This window comes from Gymnoscopelus braueri, assembly GCF_963280865.1.
Source record: "Gymnoscopelus braueri genome assembly, chromosome: 10".
NCBI classification, from domain to species: Eukaryota; Metazoa; Chordata; class Actinopteri; order Myctophiformes; family Myctophidae; genus Gymnoscopelus; species Gymnoscopelus braueri.
In genome coordinates, this window is record NC_137611.1 from 18,564,353 (window position 1) to 18,588,871 (window position 24,519).

The window sequence follows — 24,519 nt, forward strand, 5'->3', positions numbered from 1 at the left end:
ACATACGTTTTTCAGAAAACTCTTAGGATTTAGAACAGTGGTTCTAGAAAAATAGCAGATATACAAGCTCACAGCGCATCACTTTGTGTGTTCGATTTTTTAAAAACTTTAACACATATCTTCTCTTTTGGGACAAAACCTGGCACAAAACATTTTCAGATGGGGGGTGCACGGCCAAATACATATCAATTTGGGGGTCCTTGACATGAATACGTTTGAGAACTACTAATTTAGAAGGCATTTGTAGAATTGGCCTCAGGTCTTAATGGTTTAATGAAAGTCACTTGTTAGGGAAACAAACAGTTAGCTCTAGCTGGTCCATAGCGCTAGAAGGAGAACTCCTTCTAACGCTATGGACCAGAGCTAGGAAGCAGTACTGGGGTTGAGGTGGAGACAGAGAGCAACAGGCAGAATAAAATGACAAAAGGAAAGAGGAATGACAGAAAACGTGTGGAGGGATGACTTTCATAACCTACGCCTGGCTGAAAGGTTTCGTGTCAGGGCAGCCTTTTTGGATCATTTGGATGAAGACGAGCTGAATAGAGCCCTTTAGAGAACACAGTGGCAGCTGTGTGTCAGTGGAGATGTCCGAGTCATGTTGACTCAAACCCAAGAGGTGTGTGTGTGTGTGTGTGTGTGTGTGTGTGTGTGTGTGTGTGTGTGTGTGTGTGTGTGTGTGTGTGTGTGTGTGTGTGTGTGTGTGTGTGTGTGTGTGTGTGTGTGTGTGTGTGTGTAGCTTTGGAGCAGTGTATGGAGCCAGAGGAATCCATCAAGTGGGTGGCTGCGTCAGGTTATTCATTACCTTTTTAAGGAGGAGGAACATGTCCCTTGGAAAACGGAGGCAAGCAGGTTGATGGATTTCCTTTCCGTCCCCACTGGTCATCTCCTAGGTTACCACTACACAGTAAAATCCCCCATAAAAGGAGCACTTCAGCCATTTTAAACCTATGTTCATTTAACTCGGCCTCACTAATGCTCATTATAAGATGGTACCATTTCTGTCTACTCACTCTGTGTCACAGAGGAGGGCCGTGGACAAATTCAGAAACCTGCCTACCAGTGACATCATCGGTAGGCAGGTTTGGTCATTTCAAAGACGTCAAACTTTGAGCAATGGCTCCTATTTCGGCATGCTAACTTTCCAGGAAGAGAAATAATGTAGTTTCTATTAGCTTGGAATCCCCATCCATGTTGTCATTTAGGCAGGTTTCTGAACTGTCCATAGCCCACCAATGAGACACAGAGTGAGTGGACAGAAATTGTGCCATAATAAGCATTAGTAAGGACCAATTATATGAAGATTTTAAAAAGGGTGAAGTGCCCCTTTAATTCAACCACATGAACTCCAGCGTCCCAATTCTGGGGTGAACATTTGGCGAAAATAGCTGATCTAAAAGCTCAGAATGTGTTGCGTTGTGATGCATTGTGAGCTTTTAGATCGGCTACTTTTGGCAAATATAGATATGGTGTATAATAGACTAGAGGGAAAAAAGGAGGGGGCTTAGTATAGACCCCTGGGGGACTGAGGTCAATGAAGTATATACTGTAGAGCAGAGAGAGAGAAATGAAGCAGGGACCCCCTCTACAATATTTGTAGTACAATAATCTAATTATATACAATATTGTGTTGCAGATTAAACTTTTTCATAGATTTCATAGATAGCTTCATAGACTTGTTTGACAGCAGCCATCATGACTGTTGTGTTGGATTCATGTTCATGTGTATTTTCACATTAACATTTGACATGTAACCACCTAAACTGTCAATACTTACAAAACTTGTACTTGGCCTGCTCTTTTTTTCCCTCTACACCAAACCGCTTTGCCAAAAATTGCCGATCTACAAGCCCACAACGCCTGCAGATCTGCTATTTTCGGTCAATGTTCCCCTCAGAATAAGTATAATATGTATAATATGTAGCCTATAATAGGGGCTCCACACATCAGAGATAAATGCAGTAGGGCTGAACTTGGTGACAAGTGACAGGGTTTTGTGGCATGTTATGGCAACTTGAGCGTGTTTATCACATTGGCTTCTGTTGTTTGCCTTTCTTGCAGGATCACAGCAGTGTTGGTAAAATCAAGGGTTTTGACCAAGGGTCAATTGCGCCCTCATGAGGCTATATAAACACATTTCATATAGATTTACTTCCTTGGCCTGCTGGCTTACAAGACACGTTCTGACCAATGGTGCTTCGGGAAAATGGGCGGGCCCCCACTGGAAACACTCTGCTACACTAGTGGGTCTCAAAGTGTGGTCCAGGGACCCTCATGGTTCCTTGAGGGGGTTCCAAATGGCCCCTTACGGATGTGTAACTGAGAGTGTACAAATGGAACCAAATGGACCCGTCCTTGAAATTAAATGGAACAGAGCCTTAATTAGTATAATTGGTAAGAACTGTGAAGGAAGTAAGGAAGAGGCCCATGTTTAAACAAAATGCCAACAGTCCAGAAAAAAGCCTTTTTGGTTAATGCCCTTTCCCCCTGTTTTCCAGTAGGGCGGTAGGGTAGCCTTTGTAACCACCTATGTTTTGTTTTATGTTAGGTAAGTTAGTTAGCATTATTTAAAGTGTTATTTCAATTAGTTTGGCTGTATTCATGCTGATGTCAACACTTCCAGTACAACAGTAATACATCATCTTTGGACTGTTAACCTATATGTTCAGGGCCGTGGGAAGGTGTTATAAGTTAGGGGTGCTGTAGTAGGAAGTACATTTTTGCTTCTTTTGTCTAAGGGGGTGGGGGGATCACTGCACGCAGGACAGCAACACTGTTCTTAAATCATCCATGCCATGATTAGCAGTGGTGGAAATTAACAAAGTACAATTACTTAAGTACTGTACTTAAGTACAGTATACTTTTACTACTCCACTTCTTCTCAGAGGCAAATATTGTACTTTTACTCCACTACAATTATTAGAAAACTTTAGTTACTAGTTACTTTTCAGATATAAATTATGATATTATGAAACATACATTAACTACTTTAGCCCTATTTTATACATAGCCAATTTGAAAATAGTCAATCTACAAGCTTACAACGCGTCGCAATGCGACGCGTTGTGAGCTTTCAGATCTGCTATTTTCAAATATTTGAGTACTTTTACTTTTGGTACTTTAAGTACATTTTGATACCAATACTTTTGAACTTTTACTCAAGTAAAGTTTGAATTTGGGACTTTTACTTGTAACAGAGTAATTATACATTGCAGTATTGATACTTTTACGTAAGTAAAACATTTGAGTACTTTTTCCACCACTGACGATTAGAAAAATCTATCAAAAGCAGCGGAGACCACTGCTGCTATCTGAGCTTCTTTAAAACTTTTGCTCTTCATTTGGCATGAAGCCAAGAGTGTTATGATAACAAAACACGACCACAAAGCCATCTGACTAACGTGTCACGTTCGTCACGTTTACTCAAGGAGCATTATACCTCTAATGCAAAGTCAGGCTGCATAAACACATATTCACCCCACAGGTACCATAACTGATCCACAAAAGAAAACACTGCAATTAGTTTCACAAACATCAAAACATGCTATTGTGCGCACAATGCAAAAGAATGCTAGAACATGGCAACGAGGTTTAATACAATGACACAAAGTTATACAAGCAACTGCACCATGTAACTGCATTCATCACATTTCTGGCTATTGCAACGAACAGCTCCATTGCGCACAATGATCCAGACATGACAAGTCACAGTTCTAAAACTCTGTGTGATTAACATTCAGTGCCACAGCCAAAATTCATTGTAAAAAAAAAAGTGCTTAGGAGCCGAGATACAGCCTTTTTCAGTAAGAAGTTAAACAAGAAGTGAATGGAGCAGAACATTTTCAAATCATCATATCTTGGGTTCTGATTTTTTTTTCCAAAAAAATAATTAAAAAAATAAAAATAAAATGGACGTTTTAGACGTACAGTGGCACAGGGCTTATTTCAACGGACGTTTTAGACGTCCAGTGGCACTGAATGAGTTAAGACGACTAAGTATGTATCTGATTGGCGGCAGTATCATATTTTAACAGAATTTGTATTGAAGAATTGTCACAGCTTTTCCAGAGAAGGATAAACAGCAACATTTTTACACATGAGTGCTGTGAGCACTTTTCATTACATCTTATGATGAGTGATCGGGTGCTTTTGGTGCCGGCCTGCGCGCGCATACTGGTTCTTATCAGTGTGGCGTCGTCTGATATGACCCTTTTTGTAGATCATTTGTCAGTTTTTTATTGATTGATCTCTCCTCCCCCTTGCGCCCCTTCTTCTTCTTACCTTTCTTTTTTGATGGAAATAACAAGAACGATGGAGCTTGCACACAAACACATTTCACCCACTGTTTTACACCTGTAAACTTGTGATGTGACAATGAAGTTGATTCTGTATTCTGTTGATTCGGTTTGATTTCTGTCAGTAAGTGTTCACACATTATTGAGAGATTATGTTTTACCCCCTGTGTGTCCGTCCGTGTGTCCGTCTGTCCGTCCGTCTGTCTGCGAGCAGCTAATCTCCGGCACCGTTGGCCCGGTCGCTGCGAAACTGTGCACACACACTCCCTGGATGCCAATTCAGAACCTCTGCCCCACATTTTTCACATGGGCCTGTTATAGCGCCACCAGGAGGCCGATTTGTGCAAACCCATTTTGGATAGTACTCCTACAGATGTTAGTCAAAGTCATGTGATCAAGACGGATCAGTCCGATATTTCACATTCCATCCTGATTGGCTAAGGTTGGCTTCCAAAGTTTGCAGGATTGGTCCGTTTGGAACCAAATGCCTCAAATCATGAACGCAGTGTGCGATTTCCATGCAAATTTGCACACACATTCCCACTAGGCCGAGGAAGAAATGCCAACCTTTTCGCATTGGCCTATTAAAGCGCCACCAGGAGGCCACAATAACCTAATAATAATAATAATAAGGATGATTACCAGACGTCCGTCTGCATTGATGTGTAATAAAGAGAATAACACACACATAATACTTAAACAACGTTTATTCAGAACTGGGGAGCTTTTTTACAAATCATGCATGTTTGTAGCTGCTCTTCAGTGTGAGCTCTGAGTACACAAGTTACTGTATATAGGACTGACCAACAACTCCAGCCAAAACATTCTATAGTGATGTGTTTCTCTCATTAAACATTCTGCATCCAAACTAAAACTCCTCAAACAAAGTTCGGAAACTTAACTTACGGTCAATTACAGTATTTCTCCCCTTGTTTAGGGTTAGGGTTATTTTATATCGTTGTTATCGTTGATTGTTCACCTTTACAACGATGTATAACTTGTAAGGAACGAGCAGCAAAACTAAGCGTGTAGTATAGCCACCCCCAAGAATTTGCCAAAATCCCGCAATATGCTTCTGTTGGTAATTGCTCTCGTTTTGACCCACCTGCCAGCCCACACCTGCTGGACATTCCCATTAAGACAATTAAAGGTGTAGTGAAATGAAAAATATGTTTTTCACACTTTTAGAGCATATCCGTGGTCATCATGTGGGCATACCTAACAATAGATGCCAAAATAATTTAAAAAAAAAAAAAACATTTTTGTGTATTTTTATATCAAAAAAAGTCCCTAAAAAGCCAATCTTAATTACTTCCTGTAAACGAAAACGTGCTGCATGATGACAACACAACTTTCATGAATATAAATGAATCTTGATTACATGCACCTGTTTGATTCCCATAGCTGCACGTTCTTCAAACACAGCTGATTTTTATTAGAGAGCTACTCCTTTTTGAATCTCATTCAAGATGACATCCAGATGGTTTATTACTCATTTTAAACTTAATCTGCACGCTAAAATATGTATCTGAAAACATTATAGGTTAGAAATAAGCCATTAGTAGCAAACGTGCTTAACTAGCTCTCACTTGTAAACAAACACTAGCCCTGTTGCACATGGCTGAAGTGATTGAGATTCCAACGTCCCATAGCCTGATGGGATGGGACCTTCTGATTGGTTACTATCAATAATAGTGAAAATAGCCGATCTACAAGCTCACATCGGCTATTCTCTCTCTATTTTCTTTCTTTTCTCTCTTTCCATTTCTTGGATTTCAATAATTGTGGAAATGTAATATCTTTGGGAAACAAAAACAAAGAAACAAAGAAATAAAAAACAGACCTGTTAAGGTCCTTACACACCGGGGTGATATTTTTCATGCGAATAATAATAATAATAATAATAATAAATTTTTTTTAAACCTTATAAAGTCAATGCAAGCTTCCACACCAGTTTCGCGGAGCGAAAAAAGCGTCTTTTAATTATTCGGAACGAGTCCGAATTTTGCGTATATTCGCATATTCGCCGGTGTGTTCAGGGTTCAGTTTAGTTCAATAATTTAGCTGGGGACCGCCCGGAACCCCCTCAATGACCCATGGGGGTCCCCGGACCCCACTTTAAGATTGATTGTTATAAATGTCACAGATGTTTAGCGAAACCTGACCAATGACTTTCCATGCAGATTTCCGTATATGAAGCTCCTTCCCATTTCCATACCACACTGAAGAATAATAATAAGAATAAAGAATGAGAACAAACAAGGAAAACTAAATTAAATAAACTGTCATTAAAACTGTATTTTATCCTAAATAGATGTATGCTCAAATTGTAACTGCACGTACACAATATACTAACGTGTCTGTATACATGGTTATGCCTTATTGCATTCTATAAAGGAATAATCTCATAATGAAATATTTGTAATGTGTCTCACTTCAAGAGACTAATCTTACTAGAATCTTCCTCTTGCTGTCATTTGCTTAAAAGCTTCCTCAAATATTGTGTTTGGTGGTGACTGTTTGAAGGCAAACAATATAATTGTGTTTGATGGTGACTATGAGGTCAAACAATATTGTTTTTTTGTTTTGTTATTTTTGTTCTTTATTTACCCAGGGTAGTAGTCTCATCAAGTGCTCATCTTCAGCAACGCCCAACACACAGACAGACACACACATTAAAACCTGGGAGCCACTACAACCACAGTCTTATACTGTTGGCCACTAACCAGCTCCACTGGAGCAGTTGGGGGTTCAGTGCCTTGCTCAGTGCCTTGCTCAGTGCCTTGCTCAAGGGCACTTCATGTAAAGTGTATGTATGTAAAATGTATGTAAAGTGTAGGTTTCATAACTAGGACTATATAAGACCATGGTTTTAATAGTCAGGGGTTATTAATACATCTTGGAATAAATTCCTTACCAAGAAATGTCTTCACCCGTGTTTGTAAAGTTGTCTAGTAACACATCTCACGAAGATTGAAATTCAATTTACCTAGGGGAATTTGTGACAGCTGCTGAAAGTTGGGTTACTCTTAACCTTAATCTTTTTTGGAGGTCACTCTTCGATTTAAGAAACCGGGCCACTCGTAAATCTAAATTAGACTGATTTTGCATTTCATCATATCTTTGCCTATACTTTTGTGAGGTCAATCACCAAATCACCAAATAGCACTCCCATTGTATGTTTTTTCTTTTACATTTTCAAACAGGAGTTACCATTTATAACCATCAAATTGTGTGTATTTCTCTGTGACTCCTGCATGTCCTCTCTCAACGCATCCTTAAAGGTTTAATGACATTCACTTTTACACCACATTCAAAGTCTTTGTCCTGGTCCTTCAAAAGTGTACAAAAAGTTTTAAGTGAAAATTCCATTCCAGTGATCCATGGCAGGTGTTTTTCTCTCACATTTCTAAAGCCTTTTCAACTGCAATGAAAAAAGAAATCTTTGCCTGCGGGTGTCGCTGGTGAGGGATTTTGCCTGTCAATCATCGCCTCTGCTCCACCCCCCCCAAAGGAAAGGATAGGGGAGGGGAGGGGCGAGGAGGAGAGTGGGCGGGATTAATCGACTGTGACCTCACTGTCGAAGGGCCAAGCTCAGATTACTTTTCAGCCTAATTATTCAGAAAACCCCAGACCACAGAAAATCCACTGAATGTTCTAAGTTCAGTTTTTTTGGGTGTAATTGAGGTCATAAAACCCCAAATAAAACATTGAAAATAAAAAAAGTGAAAATGAATGTCATGATACCTTTAAACCTCCTCTTCGCCTCTTACCTGGCAGCTACATCTTCATTATCCTTCTCCCAATGTACCCCTCATCTCTCCTTTTCACATGTTGAAACCATCTTAACCTCACCTCCCTGTCTTTATCCCCAAACCTTCCAACCTGGGCTGATCCTCTAATTTAGTCATTTCTGATCTCCTTCCTTTTCACTTTCCTCCATCCGTTCCCTCCATGTACTCTTTCCATCTTCTCAACACACTGTCGCTGCTTGCTAGAACATTTCCATCTCTATCCTTATCACCATAACCTGTTGCACATATTTCCCATCTTTTTAACTCTGTCTAGCCACTCGGTGCAGAACTGTTTCTCCCTTCTTAGTGTCGAATCGCTTTTCACCTAACCTTCGCCACCCCTCTCTTCGCCTTACTTTTCATCTCCTTGTACTTCTGCCTCCTTTCTTCATCTCTCTGGCTGCCTTTCTTATCAAAAAACCTGCATAGCCTATATGCAATGAGCTGGAAAGGTGTACGATTTTCTGCCAAGGAGTGGATTTGGTGCAAAACAAATGCTTGCAATGGATTCAGAATCATGAAAAAACCCTAGTTTGACCCCTCACATGCTACTCAAAGCAGAATTCAATTTAGTATTTTTTTCCCGGCATAAGGTTAAGGGTACCCCAACTTTCAGCAGCTGTCACAAATTCCCCTAGGGAAATTGAATGTCAATCTTTGTGGATGTGTTACTAGACACCTTTACAAACACATTGGTGAAGAAATTTCTTGGTAAGGAATTTATTCCAAGATTTGACATTATTCTGATAATATTCCCTGACTATAAGCAGGATTTATACATCAGAGCTGCTTTGATCCGACAACATGACCAACCTCCCACTCCTGTGCATCCTCATCGTACTCCTTCCTGTTTCCATGCCACACTGGAAAAAACGAAATGAAACAAACTGTCATTGAAACTGTAATTAGCTAATGTAACAGGCGTACTCAAATATTGTGTTTGGTGGTGACTGTTTGAGGTCAAACAATATTGTTTTTTTTGTTCTTTATTTACCCAGGGTAGTAGTTGAGGACAAGCGCTATAGGACTATATAAGAGCATGGCTTGAAGCAGACTTATACATCAGTTCTGCTTTGATCTGACAACATGACCAACCTCCGACTCCTGTGCATCCTCATCGGTAAGTATACTCTTCAAAGCATAATTTACAATAACTTACAGTGGTGAAAAAGGTAGTCAGATAACATTGGTCATCTTAGAATCGTCTCATATAATATTTGTGGTCCAAAACTAAACAAGCTGTCCCGGCGATGTTATCGGGGAGGTGGCTCTGTATCGTTTACGATAGTAACTCATATTTGATACAGTCTGTTTCTGGTGAAAATTTTATTAATTTGGTGGCAGTAACAGTGTTTTCTTGCCGTCAGTTGATGCTTGATATCCATATGAGTCAAACCGCCCGGCTCATTTGTTTATTTTTTTTTAAATTATATGCCGTGATATTAAACACGTCTAAGGGAATTCAGAATGGGGGGGGGGGAAACGTGACCCAGGTAGGATACGTGAATTACAGACTTCGGTACTCTATAGGAAGGGTGTGTGTCAAAATGTCTGCGGTGTACACAAATGCCAGAGTAGACGTTAAAATGACCCCGGAAGTGTTTGAGAGTGAAATATCCCTTTCATTTCATGTTTGTGTCTAGTTTGTGAATATTTGCCACATCATTGTGTTGTGTATTATGTTTCAGTGCTGGCTGCTGTGTGCGGCCAGGGCAGCCTGGAAATCTGGGAAATCATCAAGGTCAGCAATGGGAGTCCTTGGGGCCCCTGGGACCATGAAGAGATGTGCCCAGACGGCTCGTACGCTGGAGGCTACAGTATTCGGGTGAGGCCATTTACTATTTACATTACAGTTTAACCATATTTATTAAATTCCTATTTCATTGCTGTCGGGCAGAAACTTCTCAACTCCATATACTAACTTTGTGTGGTCTTCTTTTCATAATTTAACACCATACATGATCATACTACAGCGTCACACAAACAAATTAACTTTTGAATTTGAATCCTGAAAAGTAAAGGTTTTGGACATGAGGCTATGAGACTATTTACAAATGAAATACCATAACCCTAACACCCAGTTTGTGTTTTTGGGGAGCGAGGCTAAATCCTCACCTGATGACACACTCAGGTGAGTTTCAGTGATGTCATCAGTGTCACTGATGGTGGCATGATTCCTTAACCTGATGATGTTGAGTTCACAAGTTTACAATACAGCCTCCATCTGGGATCGCTCAGAGATTGGAGCTTTAACCGACCCGTGCCCAGTCGAAGCAATCAGCGGCAGCTTCGGGCGGGATCGAGACCATGTTAATGCATTTATGTCATATTTACATGCCGAGTTAAGCTCTGACATTTAAGTGAAATGTAGCCTGATATTACCAGATTGCTTTAGTGGCTTAAGCACATTTTAGATGAAAAAAAAAGGCAAGTTTTTTTCCCTGCTCTTTTCTGCTCTAGTGGACAATGAGATTTTCCGATAAGACTGTCCGTTCGTCGTGCTCCGTCACATATTACTCTATATATTAACACTTGTACAAGTGGCTCGTTTTGAACAAAATGCTTCAAATCATGAACGCAACGTGCGGTTGCCGTGACACTTTGCACACACATTCCCACTATAGGCCAAGGAATAAATGACCCCCTTTTCACATTGGCCTGGCCACCAGGAGGCCACAATACCTAGGTGGAGACCTGTAGCCTGATTATCAGCCTGAAGCTGCGTTCAGTTTCTCTCCAATGCTGAATTCACACCAGCAGCATTGCGCCTCTCTGCTTGTCTTGTTTATTCTCTTCTCTTTGCTCTTTTCTCTCGTTGGTCTGAATTTCTCTCACAGGTGGAGGAGGATCAAGGCTGGTTTGATGACACTGCATTAAATGGCATTCGACTTCATTGTGTCAAGGGAGGCAAACCTACCAATAAATACGTGCAATCAAATCCTGGATTGTAAGTATTTGACACCTCACACCAGTGTTGAGATATAGCTTAAAGATAAGTTCACAAAAAATTAAAATGAAGTAGTTGACATTCATAGTTCACAATTTAGAATGTTGAACTAAGGTCTCGGTCCCCAATAATTTGTTTAAATTATTTTTATAAGCTGCTCCGAGCGAGCTATTCTTTTTCAATGAAAACTGCACCTACACATCAATCCACAGACTTCCATCATTGCCACTAAATGAATGCCTGTATTATTTGAGACACACATACGGGTATTTCGGGGCGTGGCCGAATCCCCCATGAAAGCCACTTCCAGCACACCTCTGTGGTTGTAGAGAGAAATTCTGTCATGTGTCTGTTATGGCGTCATATTTGGTGAGTTTGTACTGTAACTATTAATCTCATGCAAATCTGTGGTGCTTATAGCCATGGTAAAAACATTGAAAGTGGGAGCGTGGGTGGGGGGTGGGCTTCAACTTGAGGTCACCCTGGGGCACCACACAGGGTTAATCCAGGACTGCTGCTAATGGAATAAAAAGGCGGGCCAAATGAAAAGGGACAACCCACCATAAGAAAAGCTTTTATTGCATTTCATTTTGCCATCGTATTATCGGTTTGTGCATGCTATCACTCATTTAGAGTTTATTTTAGGAATTAACAAAGGTGCTCCTGTGCAGAGGCGTCACGTCAATAAAACTAAAAAGGGGCAAAAAAGTGACCACTTAAGCCCGATTTCAAAAATAGCAAAGATAGCCAATCTACAAGCTCACAATGCATCGCAATGTGATGCGTTGTGAGCTTGTAGATCTTAAAGTAATGCAACTTTATAAGGATTTTTTTTTAAATGAAGAAATAAATAAAATAAAACGACATGCCCAAAATAGGGATGCCGATTGATTGACCAATGATTAATGAATGTACGGTGGCCAGAAAAACAAAAAAAAGTGGCTAAGAAATTGACTAAAAAGGTGTTAATCTAAAATATTGCCATCCCCTGAAACCCCATATGACACCGCTGCTCCATTTTTTTTTCTTTCAGCTTTGGTGACTGGACCCCCACGAAGTGGTGCCATTCAGGGTTCACACGTTTCAAGCTGCAGGTGGAGGGCAAGCAGGGCGGTGGTGACGACACCGCTGCCAACAACATCGACTTCTCCTGCAGCAGCGGAGGGGACTTTGAATTCGGTGCTGGCACCATGGACTGGGGTGACTGGGGTGGCTGGGGGTCCTGGAGCCCCTACTGTAGCGGAGGGAAAGTCATCTGTGGGATCCAAACCAAGGTGGAGGCTAGGCAAGGCGGCAAAGACGACACTGCGCTAAATGATGTGCGTTTTTATTGCTGCCATAAATAATTTGTGGCATAATTATGCATACCGTTTGGATACCGTTTCGATCGGGCAGAAACCGCTTATCTCCATATTTGACCTTTTTGTGTTTTTTTCATAAATGAACAGCCTATTTGATCATACTACAGCGTCACAGACAAAAGTATAAAAAAATTCAGATGCTGTGTGCTATCTTATATGAGGTTTGAATCAATTAGAAAACTGCTAATAGATATAGAAATAAAGATGTTATTTTCTGCAATGCTACCTAAGCTGTCTGTCTGCTTTGTTAATATCCTGTTTGTCCAACTGTGCTATATTTTGACCGCACTCACCCCTTTCTCCCCCAGCCAGAGAGCTCTTCACACCTCCAGACTACCTGGAGATCGTCATTGTTCAAGCTAATGGGATCATTTGCATTTCACTGTCAGCTGGAACCTGGCATATTTGCTATATTTTATCACCATCATGTATCACCAACATGTTACTAATTATAGAGAATGTGAAATTATTAATATTATTAATTAGTGTAATTGGTTGTTTATTCCCTGCGCAATGGATGAATTGTGGGTGGTTAGAACATCTCTCTCTCTCTTACAGTGTTGCCATGTCTGCTTATTATAAGCGACTTTGGGCTTGTTTTTCTATGAAGTCAAAAGATAAAAACATTGCTCTCTGTCCATAAACTTGTGAGAACAACAACTCGCTTGCTTTCAACATCAGGGCATCTCTCTCTCTCTCTCTCTCTCTCTCTCTCTCTCTCATTCTCTCTATCTCTCTCTCTCTCACACACACACACACACACACACACACACACACACACACACACAAGGCATGCAGTAAAATGTTCATAGACCTGGCTGCTTATTTCTCTCGCAATCTGGCAACGCTGACAGTAGGCAGTAGAGTAAAATGTTCAGTGTTCATGAATCCAATAAATCGTCTGTGACGTAGGCGGAACTGCCATTTTGTCATAAAGATGTTACATACAGGATCTGCAGTTACCATTCCATGTTACACATTCACGTTTCCAGTTAAGCCCTCTCCAGACCAATCTGAGTCGGCCCGATTTTGGGCCGAATTGGCTTCGGGAAGCGTCGGCCAGTCGGTTAGGGGTCCGTCGGGGGGTCCGTCGGGACCTTTTCGGCCGACCCAGAGCCGACCGAACATGTTCAGCTTTTTAGCCGACTGGTAGCGCAGTGGCAGTGACAACAGAGGGCTGTCGGTGTTGCCAGATTATGTGAGAGAAACAAGCGACCATGTCTATGAAAACCTACATTCACTGTTTCTTGTTGTTGCTCCCAGAGAGAGAGAGATTGATTGATTTGCCCTACTTTTGCGCTGTGGTGATTGGGAGCAGGTGTGTAAATTTGTCCAGTGACGGAGTCACATGCATCCGTGTTTATGTATAAATATGTAATGCGCAAGTATGTAAACATGTCCTTCTGAGTGGGAGTTCAAGCATTGCATGAATAGGCTCGTAAAGCAGAGAGAGAGAGAGAGAGAGAGAGAGAGAGAGAGAGAGAGAAAAAAGGGAGAGTGAAAGAGAGAGAGAGAGAGAGAGAGAGAGAGAGAGAGAGAAAAAAGGGAGAGTGAAAGAGAGAGAGAGAGAGAGAAAAAAGGGAGAGTGAAAGAGAGAGAGAGAGAGAGAGAGAGAGAGAGAGAGAGAGAGAGGTAAAAAGCGGCAGAGAGAGGGAGAGAAAAAAGGGAGAGTGAAAGATTGAGAGAGAGAGAGAGAGAGAGAGAGAGGTAAAAAGCGGCAGAGAGAGGGAGAGAAAAAAGGGAGAGTGAAAGATTGAGAGAGAAAGAGCGAGCGAGAGATTGAGGAGACGGAAAGAGGGAGAGAGAACGAGCAATTAAGTGAATTGCTTTCACCTGCTGCTGCTGCTGCTGTGCGGAGTGTGCTACAGGGCATATCTCCGCCAAGCCAGGGTGACCTACCCAGGCTCATGAAATTCATATTCAGGCATAGTAGCCAATTAGAATGAAATCTTCAAAAACGGACTCATATACTGATACAGAACCATATATTGGCTATATATTATGGCTGTCGGGTGGAAATCTTGTATGTTCCTTTTTTATTATTATTTAAAAACAATTTAAAATCGTGAAAATAGCCAATCTACAAGCAGTAATTATTAATAATTAAGAAATACTATATTTTAAAGAGTGAAAAATCAACTAAAGTCATTATTAGTGCAAGTTCATTCACATTTCATTTGAATGAAAATAACTTGTGGGTAAAATACATTCTGTGAATCTAATGTGATTAATGTGACCCCTACTTCAGTCAGTGAAGTCCAGGGCTGAATGTGACATATTGAGACCTATATAACTAAATATTGGTCATTTGCCAACACATTATTTTGTGAAATAAATGGGTAATATTTCACAGATAGTTATACTATTCTTATAATATATTAAAATACAATCATCCTTAACCTTCAAGTTAAATGCATTATTTCCGTGGACTTAAAAATCATTTTTGGACTTAAAAATCGTTATTATTTTTTGGATGGCCTTCCTGCCCTGGCAGGAAGGCCGGGCAGGGCCTTTGTGCCCTCCAAAAAATTACAACACCAAAGGCCAAGTGGCCTTGCCCCTAAAATGACGAAATTCCAGGCTTGAATGCAATAGATGTACTCTGAGTCTGTTACAAGTAAAAGTCCGGAATTCAACATTTACTTGAGTAAAAGTACTAAAGTATTGGTATAAAAATGTACTTAAAGTACCAAAAGTAAAAGTACAAAAATGTTTGAAAATAGCAGATCTACAAGCTCAGAACGCGTGCATCGCAACACGTTGTGAGCTTGTAGATCTGCTATTTTCAAATAGCTTATAGGTACAAAATAGTGGTTAATGTATGTTTCATAATGATTTATCTTAACTTCTGCAAAGTAACTAGTAACTAAACATTTCAAATAATTGTTGTGGAGTACAAGTATAGACAATTGGAAATACTCCAGTAAAGTAAAAGTACCTCAAAATTGTACTTAAGTACAGTACTTGAGTAAATGTACTAGTTACTTTACACCACTGCACGTCAGTGAAGAAAAAACGCTGGGAACATCCCTAAGTGGCTTTGCAGGGAAACAAGCCCAAAGTCGCTTATAATAAGCAGACCTGGCAACGCTGGCACGCTAAAAGTCAAATTAGCACATGAATGGCCAGTCGGCTGACAGACTTAAATGGTAACTTTTGCCAACCGAATACCAGTCTGTTGCAGTCTGGAGTAGTCTGCAATAGTCTGGACGAGTCTGTTTGGTGCGGAGTTGCCTTAAGCCTATATTATAATTTTTCTACTTGTAGACTCAACCAAATGAAAGGTAGTCACTATAGCCAACATGTGAGCTGTGTGGGATTGAAATGTTAATCGATATTTAAAAGACAATGGTAGCCCCGCTCTGCGGGGGAGAATGGAATAGAAGGAAAAAACAGTCAATTTGATCTGAAGTCAGGCTGCGTACGGGATGGTCTGACTGCCGTCATGCGAGTGTTAAAAGCGGGAAAGCATCTGTGTCATTTTAGATTTTAGCAATATATGTATAGCAAGTCTTTCAGCAAACTCTTAGGATTTAGAACAGTGGTTGTCAAAAATAGCAGATATACGAGCTTGTACATCTATTTTTGAACATTTTTGCAAAATCTTGGTAAAAGGGTTTGAAAAATGTTGATCCCCAAAATGTTGGGTCCTTGGCACTTTTTTTTTTTAGATCCATTGATATAGAAGGCAATTGTAGAATCGGCCTCAGGTCTTAATGGGTTCAAATTGTTTGCGCTGCTTCCAAACAGACGAGGCTTCACACCTTCTCTGTCGGACCTTGTCCCCAAGGGGGGCCCCGGACCGCATATTGGGAAGCACTGATCTAGTCCATCCACATTAGTGTCCATCACCACCAGGGGTGTAATGGTGATTTTCTTACTGGCGGAACGCTATTTTAATGACGGCACACGGACGCACGGCACGCGCATGTCACACTTATTTTTATTTTACCTTAATGTGTGATAGATTTGACTCACGTTTATAGGTGTATATAAATAGTAGGAAACATATTTGTAGAGGAAATGACTATAGTTTTAGCTTAGTTTTAATCTTTGTAAATCTTCTCAAGGAATGCCTTGAATTATAGGAGCTGAAACTAGTTTGCTTTGAATGAAGTATCTTTCTCTTCTTCGACAGTGGCTGAGGCATTCTTGTTGTGTACAGATAGGATACTGGCAGCGCTGGCCAGCAGTACTGTAGCCACAATGCTGTGCTGCTTATATTCCGTGTATATGTGAGGAGTGAGTACACATTTGGACTTGTAAACCGGGTACGCAAAGTAGCCATTTGCATCCTTGCATGAATCGTGGGGAACGTGTTCTAGCATGTGCGCGCGTACACATCCGTGAATGTGCACGCGCATGATCCTCAGGGCCGCATTAAGGCCCCTCAGGGCCGTGGAACTACACCAAATCAAAGGCCCCCCCTCAACATTAATCGGACAATATTGGGTGCGTTCACGCGCACGTGCGTTTGGTGCACGTGCCACCGCCAGCACGATCGGTGCTGACACAGGCACTGGGCAGAGCCTTTCCAACTTCAGTCTATGCTATGACTACAGTGTCTATCATTACAAATTACATTTATTATTAAGGAGGTTACTTTATGGTCATTACAGTCGTAGCCTACTAGACATATGGTGATGAGATGGGTAACAAATGTTTCATATTTATTTTCTTATTCTTCATAAGAAATTAAACAATTCAAGTTTAGAATTGAGAAAACAATACTCAGCAGAGATGGTAAAAGTACTACTCACTTTCTTCACTTAAAGTAGAAGTAGCCTCAGATACATTTACTTATGTAAAAAGCGACTTTATTAAAAGTACTCATTCAACTAATTACTCAAGTAAAAGTACAAAAGTACAGGCTCTGAAATGTACTTGAAAAGTTAAAGTAAAAAGACCTCTTGAAGTCTACCGCAGTGGTTCTCAACCTTTTTACCACCTCAGAAAATAATATTATGGCTCACCATTATGACCGACTGATGTTAAAATACAGTAGCGTAGACCTATACCCATCCTATTCAGCTATTTGCACAGTACAAATGTCTTAAGAATATGTCATTTAGATTTTCACAGTGTACATTATGGTAGCACTAAGACAGACAGACAGACAGACAGAGATGACATTAACAACCGTGAGCTACATTATTCAAACACAGCACGTGAGATACAGTCTACTTCAAACAAACACACACACGCACACACATCTTCATTGTCAGGTTAACTCACCATGCTGCGCCGAGGTTCAAAGAGTTTAATGCACGGCACTTCCAAAGTTTGTACAATGTTTAAGTCACAGGAGCTGGTTTTCATATCGTAAATAATATGAACGTTGGCCCAAATCTTGCGTTTAATCCACATGGTTCTTGTTTATTTGTGTTGCGGTCACAGACCATGATAGCAGACTCATACTGGTTAACAGAAACAAACTTACCATAAAAGCGGAGGATTTCAAAATAAGAGCCGCTTGTAAAGATTAGTCGACAATAGTTTTATTTTTTTGTCTACTTACAGGAAGTAGAAGTGACACATCAGTACCAGCAACGGTATGCAAGAGGTTTGCATCTGTTCTGCCGCGCAACATTAAAAATAAAGCAACATATGTTTCTAAATATATATAATTCACACAGCAGGGCCCGAATATATACATTTTTATAAATAATAATAAGAAGAATATATATAATATTATAATAAAATAATATAAATTATTTATTTTTTTACAATAATACATATATTTTTAAATACATAATTCACACAGGGCCCCTGCAGGCTCAGGCCGTGGAACACAAGTTCCACTAAGTTCCGGGGTTAATGCGGCCCTGATGATCCTGCCCTCCAAAAGAACTTCCGTAACGCTGTGGTGTTGCGTGAAGCGACCATTGCACCCCTGATCACCACCTCAGGTGTGTGTTTATGACAAGGAGCACCCATGGGATCGGTGCCTATGACCTCAGGTGTGTGTTGTACCTTGTGATATTGTGATATATGTACAGTTTGTACACTTCTCTGGGGCATGACGGGATCTGTTTACTGTATGGGTTGTATGTAGGTCTAAAAAGAAGAGGAGATCCAAACACTCAAAATATGTGGAGGAGAGGATATAAAGTTAAAACAAAGTTTATTATATAAAGCGGGAGAACTGAACCTTTTCACGCCCTGATGAAGACCTTAACGGGTCGAAACATGTTAGCTTTTTTTTTTTTTATATGTAATAAACTTTGTTTTAACTTTATATCCTCTCCTCCAAATTGTTTTGAGCGCTCGGATCTCATGTCTTCTAAATCTTGAAAAAAGTGTGTTGCTATATCAGTGGTGCTCAGTATTTTTCATGTCAAGAACCCCAAAAGTTATATGTATTTGGCCGCCGAGCCCTATCTCAAAATATGTTGTTCCAGGGACCCGCAGAAACAAAGATTTTAGTTAAATATTGGTGCTATGTAGATATGTACTCTAAGATTTTCACAAATTTTTTTTTTCACACACATACTGTTTGTGTGTGTGTCACACACACATATATGCATATATATATATATATATGCATATGCATATGCATATGCATATATATATATATATATATATATATATATATATATATATATATATGCATATGCATATGCATATATATATATATATATATATATATATATATATAAAGAGCCAACCTCCTCCTCCCTCCTTCCCCCGCCTTGACCAAGCTCTGCAACCTGCTCCACTGCCCCACAGCCAGCCTCCTCCTTCCTCCCCCCCCCCCCCTTGACCAAGCTCTGCACCAAATGACTGCTATTGGTTGGATCGTCAATTTTAAAAGAAATGGGACCATAATTTCACGCATATCATGGTGATTGAAAGAAGACTTTAAACTAGCGACTGGAAGCATATAGTATTAACCTTAACCTGTTTAAGTACAGTTCAAAACATGCCTTCCCATCTACTTCTCAAGTTGTGAGGAGGATTCAGGGCAGGGTCACACATCTAGGTCAGAAGCCTTGTAGTTAACACATGTCAAGGGGTCAGACGCATACTTCCCCATATTGCCTTGTGGGCAGTGCCAGTTCTCTGGTTTGTAGTTTGTTTGACTTTAGCGGTTGGCTCACTGAAAGAAAACTACAAGATCACCAATTCGCTTTAGACACATTGAAAGTGTCGCGGCAAAACACAGCAAGCGCATAATCCCCCACAGAACTGAAGTGAACAGGACGCTGGAGCGTTTGAAGCCTCTGGAGCCTATGTGTGACTGTGCCCTTATGTTGCCATGCTTGTTTTATACATAGCTAGTTAAGCTAGGCACGTTGTAGAATTATTTCAGAAACACTGGACTGTTTTCAGCGGTTAAATGTTCCATGCATTTATAACAACCCTTTGGAGAAAAATATCTTTTTGACACCAACAGGGGTAAAACGGCGAACTACAGGCCATTCATATGAACTGTCACTTGAATGAACTTCTTTCCTTATGAATGTTACCACCAGTGGTCCTTGAGTGGGTTTCCAGGGTTCCCTAGCTACATGATAGCATTTGTGTATATATGAAAATATATTTTAAATTAATAAAGTTTGTTTCATTATGGATATGTATTGGTTCATTATGGATATGTATTGCTTAATTTGTGTACCTTTTCTAATAAAACAAAACAAAGTTAACATCTGTGCTGCATTATTACATTAGGCTAGGGCCCGGGTCTTCAACAGGGATTTGGAGGGCTGCCAATCTTTGTGATAGGTACTGTATTTTTACATAACCACTTGAACCCTTGCATCTCTATTTGGGGAATAGCAGATCTACACGCTCACAACGCGTCGCAGACATGTTGTGAGCTTGTAGATCAGCTATTTTTGGCAAAGAGGTTTGGTGTACAGGGAGGAGCACCTTACAAAGTATGGGTTAAATGTCTGAACTATACACACTTAATATGAATACAATATCTAGGCTATATAAAAAATGTGGGTGGGGGTCCATAATCGCCCACCCAGGGGGGTGGGGGGGTCGCTATATATGGGGGGGGGGTCATATACAACAGCGCCACGCTACTCCCGTCCCGCCAACGCTACGCCGGGTGGACGCTCGGCGTTGCGCACGGTAAACGCTGATCAAGGACGGCACGTGGAGACGTCGGGTCCCGACGAGCGGACGCTCCGGTCGGCGGGGCGTGGAGACGTCGTCACACTAGAAATCTGACATGATTTGCTACCTGGGTTGACGTTAAAGTTAGCAGTGGCTTCAGATTTCATACTTTATTAATTAAAAACACTATTAAAAAACATCCAGACTCAGTACATTATGTCTCTCAAAAGAGAAGATACAGATAGGCAAACAGATGGAAGACAAGACGGCTGTGGATGCCATAAGATTATTGTACCAGTTCAGTTTAACCACTTTCAACCTGGTGACACTATTTTTGGCATATCATTATTGTCGAAATATTTTCAAACAATTTCAAAAATGTTTTGATAGATCTCACGAGACTGTGTTGCTCACACAGCAGCAAATGTCTGATTTTTATTTATTTATGTCAGAACATTCTGAACATGCGGCAGTGGCATTTGTTGCAGTGGCTATGGGGCAAAGGAATCAGTCATAATTTGTATTGTATTGTATGCATGGACTCTTCTCCATTACAAGAGAATCCATGACTCTGCTTTTGACAGCCCCCTCTGGTCATTCATTTTTATCAGTGGTGAGGATAAGTTTTATCACTGCTTCTTCTTCTTCTTTTTTCTCCTCCTTTTTTTAAATTGCAAAAACAGCTGAACTAGAAGCTCACAATGCGCCACGTTGCGACACGTAGCTATGCTCTTGCTATTAAGCCCTATATAGAAAATGCCATGTGACGCGTTGTGAGCTTGTAGACACCACTTGACAACACTTTGCACTTGCCGAGCGTTGTGTGCTTGGCAAAGAGATTTGTTGAGGGTAAAAAGGCGGGGAACATATATAGACCCCTGAGGGACCCCGGTCAGTGAAGTATATAGGGTTTAAGTGGTTAAATCAGCTTAAGGCGATGTTTTTTTTATACTGTCTAGCAAAATGTTTAACAAATGAATTCAAGTCCACACACTGCATTGCACACATGTAGCAGTAAATATGTCACATCACACTAGCGATGGAGCTGAAATATTGCAAATATTGCAAGCCATAATGATGAACCTCTGACCCTTTAGGACTACACTCTGACAACCTTTCCTATCACACACTGTGACATCTCTGCATTGAAGATGTGTGTCAGTCAGTAATGCCTTGTTGGAAGGGGCTTGCGGCTGAGTGTGTCCGTCAGTAGTCTCCGGAACATCTTGCACAGGAATATGTAGATGAGTGGATCCAGACACGCGTTCATGGCTGACAGCCACAAGGTGGTTTCCTTGGCGATGTAGATGGCGTTCTCTACTCTGCAGTCGTTTGCTGTATTTCGGGTTTGGCTCAGTGTGTAGGGAACTAGGACAAAGTGGAAGGGGGCAAAGCAGATGAAAAACACTGCTACCACCAAAAACACCTTTGCTTTGGTTCTGCGACTGGGCGATTCGGAGCTGCTCCTGGAGGCTTTGTATGACTTGAACATCTTCCTGCTGATGAAGGTGTAGCAGACCACCATCAGAGCAAACGTGCCCCAGAACACCACCTGGACACAATCAATATAAAGCACAATAAAGTGTGAGTGGTATTCTGCTATAGCCTTGCTAACTCCTGAGAATGGCCATCGTGCAGAAGTCCTCCCTTTGGCTGGGTGGAAGTGACATGTGCGATGTGCCACGTCATTGTCAAGTACTAGTAATAGCCTATTCCATTCACCACGACTTTCCAATTGAACTGGGACGGCGCACTTGTTGACGTGTGACTTTCGATGCCATCGGCTGCTCATCACAGGCACTCGCTTTGCCTAGTGACTCGCTCTCTGATAACGAGGCCTTGAGGCTCGTGAGGCGTGCCTGCCTTATTGTTGTAAAGTCATTCATTTGTTGTAAAAAATTACAATAATATTAATAATACAATAGAGTGTAGGTAACAAATTAACAAGGCTACTTCTTAGTAATACAATATATCACAGCAGTTGGATTTAGACAATTCCAGTGTAAGGTTTAGATGTGTGGCCTACCTGACAGAAGTATTTGGATCCCTCATACCAGATCATACCAAACTTGCTTCTTCTTGGGGGTTCGCATGTCAGTTTGTCTCCAGGGAGTGGCTTAGTAGGCAGGATGATGTTTGCCAACACTAGAGATAACATCACCACCCAGACAGTTGCACTCAGCATCCGACCAACCCTGACCTTCTGTAGTGCATACTTCCCCAATGGACGGACTATCTTCAGGTAGCGGTCTAGGCTGATGAGGCCCATGAAAAGAATGTTGACGTACATGCAGAAGTAGAATAGAACAGCCGAGTATTGACAGTGGAAGACACGCAGGTTCCAGGAGCCCACACCTGCAAAACCCAGCACCCTCACAGGGATGGTCAGAGTCATGAGCATGTCAGCCACCACCTATTGGAAAAGGACCATATTAATCACTTTTTTCTGCACTGCCACTGACAAATATATCTCCAGCACAAATCCCTCGACTCACCATGTTTTTTAGATAGACCACAAATGTGGAGGAATTGGGGATGTTGTAGAAGATCCATGATGCCAGGCTGTTCAGTGACAGGGCCACTAGAAAGACCACACTATATAGACAGGAGAAAACCACAGCAATCACTCTGGTATCTAGATCACAATCTGTGGAGTTATTGGATATTGTGGTGTTCATCTTCACAACCTTGCTGGACCTTGAGAGTAGAAAGGAAAGAGATGATGGAATGAAAAAAGGGGAAATAGAGAGAGAGAGTACTAAACTTACAGTGCAAGAGAGAAAACACTGTAAATGCATGATGGATGGATAAATACATATTTTACAACAATAAAGAGTACTTTGTTAGACCCTTTGAGAACTAATGATAACAATAAAAAATATATAAATGATCAAATATATTTTATTGCAGTTTGCACTTGAGCTTTTTGCACTTTAGGTAGTTTAGATCTTATACAATGATTTTATTAAGCAGCTTAGTTTATATAACTATAACACTTTTGACATTGAGTCTTGAACGTGGTATTCCTGAGGCTGTAGCTGCTATGTTGGTTTTTAGCGCACAATGAATTTCATGTGCCTTTTACTTGTAAATGGTATTGTTGACAATAAAGTTGAACCTTGAACCTTGATATTGTAATTTAAATCCTATATTATACAACTTATTTTGTGCAAACATGTCAGCACTAAAATGTGCATAAATGTGCTCTTGAGTGTGCGTAGATTCTGTAACAGCTAAGAAAACAAATCGCAGCTAATGGTGAATGTCACAATCTTTGTGAAAACTGCTTAAGTGGGTCTTAAGATTAAGATTTCTTCTTTTGAGTTGGTGCATGAGACCCATTGCTACCTTCAAGGACGGCCTACTTTAAAATAAATAAATACATTACATACATACATTACATTTTTACATAGTAACAGTAATACAGGGTAAATAACATTGTAGACCAGTAGTGCTGAACCATTTTGGGGCCAGTATCCAGGTCCCTTACCACCCCCAACAAGTTTCTTCTCTGAAGAGTAATGTTGATTTATTATTCAGTGTTTCTCATATAATTTGAAAGGCATCTCACTGAATGCCAAATAACAGATTGTATATTAAACTGCACTTACAAATGGGTGGTCTCTGGAGCTGTCTTGTCACAATCCCAATGGCTGTGTCAGTCTTCCTTTCAGAGACCCTTTCTGAGCTTCCTGAGGTTCGTTCTGCACTGCGCCAGACCACCTGCCACAGCGGTGGCTGTTGATGGATGACGGGGGAAATAGCCTTTTGTGTGCACAGTGCACATGGCAGATGAAGACCAAATTTGGGTCCTCCTCCACCTCTAATATGCTACTTGAGCAAGTAGACTACTGTACATCACAGGAAGCTTGGTTTTGTGTGTGAAACCCCTGCAGTATTTACAGCCAGGCTATTCTCACAGATCAGACATAGCTTTCACATGCCACAAAAACTGGAAATGAAGAAAGGATGTGAAACATCTGCTTGCCGGACAGCTCTGCTCTTGTAATTGCGATTCTTATACTATACTGCTCAAAGAAATGTAGGGAACACTTTGA

At 40.8% G+C, this 24,519-nt stretch overlaps 2 protein-coding genes across 2 annotated transcripts; one reads left to right on the forward strand and one right to left on the reverse strand.

The window, feature by feature from the left end:
* Positions 1-9,047: 9,047 nt before the first annotated feature.
* On the forward strand, positions 9,048-12,619 carry LOC308093837 (vitelline membrane outer layer protein 1 homolog). The gene is made up of 4 exons (XM_080440212.1): positions 9,048-9,206; positions 9,775-9,911; positions 10,924-11,033; positions 12,067-12,619. The coding sequence occupies exons 1-4, from the start codon at positions 9,173-9,175 to the stop codon at positions 12,377-12,379; spliced, it is 594 nt and encodes a 197-aa protein (XP_080296338.1). The 5' UTR covers positions 9,048-9,172; the 3' UTR covers positions 12,380-12,619.
* An 8,992-nt stretch (positions 12,620-21,611) lies between these two features.
* On the reverse strand, positions 21,612-24,203 carry LOC308093822 (P2Y purinoceptor 13-like). Its single transcript, XM_080440190.1, has 4 exons — positions 24,073-24,203; positions 22,957-23,158; positions 22,488-22,874; positions 21,612-22,013 (listed from the first exon to the last, which is right to left on the reverse strand). The coding sequence occupies exons 2-4, from the start codon at positions 23,137-23,139 to the stop codon at positions 21,624-21,626; spliced, it is 960 nt and encodes a 319-aa protein (XP_080296316.1). The 5' UTR covers positions 23,140-23,158; positions 24,073-24,203; the 3' UTR covers positions 21,612-21,623.
* Positions 24,204-24,519: the final 316 nt, after the last annotated feature.

Bases quoted from the DNA above. Each gene is read 5' to 3' on its own strand.
- LOC308093837 (XM_080440212.1), top strand. From the start codon at position 9,173: ATGACCAACCTCCGACTCCTGTGCATCCTCATCG. The intron at 9,912-10,923 runs GTGAGGCCATTT...TTTCTCTCACAG, and splicing joins CTGGAGGCTACAGTATTCGG to GTGGAGGAGGATCAAGGCTG. The intron at 11,034-12,066 runs GTAAGTATTTGA...TTTTTCTTTCAG, and splicing joins GTGCAATCAAATCCTGGATT to CTTTGGTGACTGGACCCCCA.
- LOC308093822 (XM_080440190.1), bottom strand. From the start codon at position 23,139: ATGAACACCACAATATCCAATAACTCCACAGATTGTGATCTAGATACC. The intron at 22,875-22,956 runs GTGAGTCGAGGG...CTTTTCCAATAG, and splicing joins TGGTCTATCTAAAAAACATG to GTGGTGGCTGACATGCTCAT. The intron at 22,014-22,487 runs GTAGGCCACACA...GATTGTGTCCAG, and splicing joins GATCCAAATACTTCTGTCAG to GTGGTGTTCTGGGGCACGTT.